Here is a 1,643-nt window from a genome sequence, read left to right as displayed (position 1 = left end):
GAATGCACCTTATATGACAATCTGCCTTGAACTGTGCTGTATTAACAATAAGAATATAAATCAAATAAATCTGTGTTTGTTAAAAAGCACACATGAATTATCTAAATGTGAAAACAAACTTCATAATTGATCTGATGATTGGACCGACTTTTCTTTGGATTACCCATTTCTATAAGTGTCTAACTCACTATATAAAACAATTAAAATTAAAGTAGACAGAGAATAGATATACTTACTTTAGCAGCTTTCAAAATGGAGTTAGGAGAATTCAGACCAACAAGTTGGCCCAGAACATATTTCATTTCTTCAGTGGTTCCCTTAGCCATTTGGTTACCTATAAAATAAATCAATAACATACTGGTACCAATAAGAAAATCCACTATAAATATACACTTTGTTTAACAGCACAATAACTGGCATTCTTATAATTTATCACTAATCATAATCCCTTACCTAGGAAAAGTATAAATGAATACCAGCAAGTAAAGAAAGGTGATTTTATTTACTTTGCTATTTAGCAAAATAGAAACTTCCTTAAGGAAGGAGGCAGGCTGGAAAAAAGTAGCCATTCAGATTCTGCTTTCTGTAATAGTTAATAGGCTGTTTATATTAGTAATCTAGTAAACAAATTTTTAAAGCAGTAGTACCTGGATGAGTTTGAATTTGAACATATGGATGCACCAAGAGCTCAGGTATGGATATCCTCTGTTTCGGGTCCCTTATTAAACAACACTATAAAAATAAAGAATTTTTTTAAAAAACAAAACAGCTTTTCATATATGATATTGATAAAGTATTTTTCCAGATTGCATCATATTACAAAAGTTGCTCTCTAGATATGCCACTTAAATAATGACAAGATTATTTCACCTAAGTCACTTTTCCAAAATTCCCAAGTATATATGTATGTATGTATGTATGTATGTATCTATCTATTTATTTAGAGACAGGGTCTTACCCTGTCACCCAGGGAAGAATGCAGTGGCGCAATAGTAGCTCACTGCAGTTTGAACTCTTGGGCTCGATCAAGTGATCCTCCTGCCTTAGCCTCCTGAGTAGCTGGGACTACAGGTGGATGCTACCATATCCGGTTATATTCATAAGTTTTAAAACTTAGTTTTACCTTAGTTTAGTTTACCTTCAAAATAAATATGCCTTTAAAAGCTAATTCAGTCAGCAATTCCTTTTGATAGAACAGCTATATTTAAGCCAGTTACACAATTCCAGTCACTTCAGCTATTTCTTTAAAGTAAATAATTAGTTATATGAAATATTGCCCTTCTATATCCATAGATTAATATTACCTTTAATACATCTTGAAGATCTTTCTCTGGAATATCAGGAAATTCAATTTCATGATTAGGGTCAATTATGGCATGCAATTTAGAAATCTGATTAATTATATGCTGAAATGGTGTTTTCCCATAAGTCATATAGTATAAAATGCATCCTAACGACCAAACATCACTTTTGGGGCTTATCTAAGGGAAAAAAAAAAAAACAAAAACCAAGTTGCTATTATTTTAATGGAAAATATAAACATAAAACAGAAAACAATTAAATGTGGTTCTCATTTTGGGAGATGGATGATGAGAATGAAAAGGATCCACTCATTTGTCTTAAAAAATATAAACATAAAACAT

At 31.3% G+C, this 1,643-nt stretch overlaps 1 protein-coding gene across 1 annotated transcript in view; it reads right to left on the bottom strand.

The window, feature by feature from the left end:
• Positions 1–1,643, bottom strand: part of TTK (TTK protein kinase) — a 66,461-nt gene that overhangs the window by 13,797 nt on the left and 51,021 nt on the right. The window contains exons 16-18 of the mRNA XM_012646048.1: positions 1,305–1,481; positions 648–732; positions 237–334 (exon numbers count right to left, since the gene is read on the bottom strand). Of these exons, the coding sequence (XP_012501502.1) occupies positions 237–334; positions 648–732; positions 1,305–1,481 (360 nt within the window). The remainder of the gene's footprint in view (positions 1–236; positions 335–647; positions 733–1,304; positions 1,482–1,643) is intronic.

The sequence above is a fragment of the Propithecus coquereli genome, unplaced genomic scaffold, assembly GCF_000956105.1.
Source record: "Propithecus coquereli isolate 6110/MARCELLA unplaced genomic scaffold, Pcoq_1.0 Scaffold24, whole genome shotgun sequence".
Classification (NCBI taxonomy): domain Eukaryota; kingdom Metazoa; phylum Chordata; class Mammalia; order Primates; family Indriidae; genus Propithecus; species Propithecus coquereli.
This window is presented reverse-complemented; position numbering and strand designations above follow the sequence as displayed.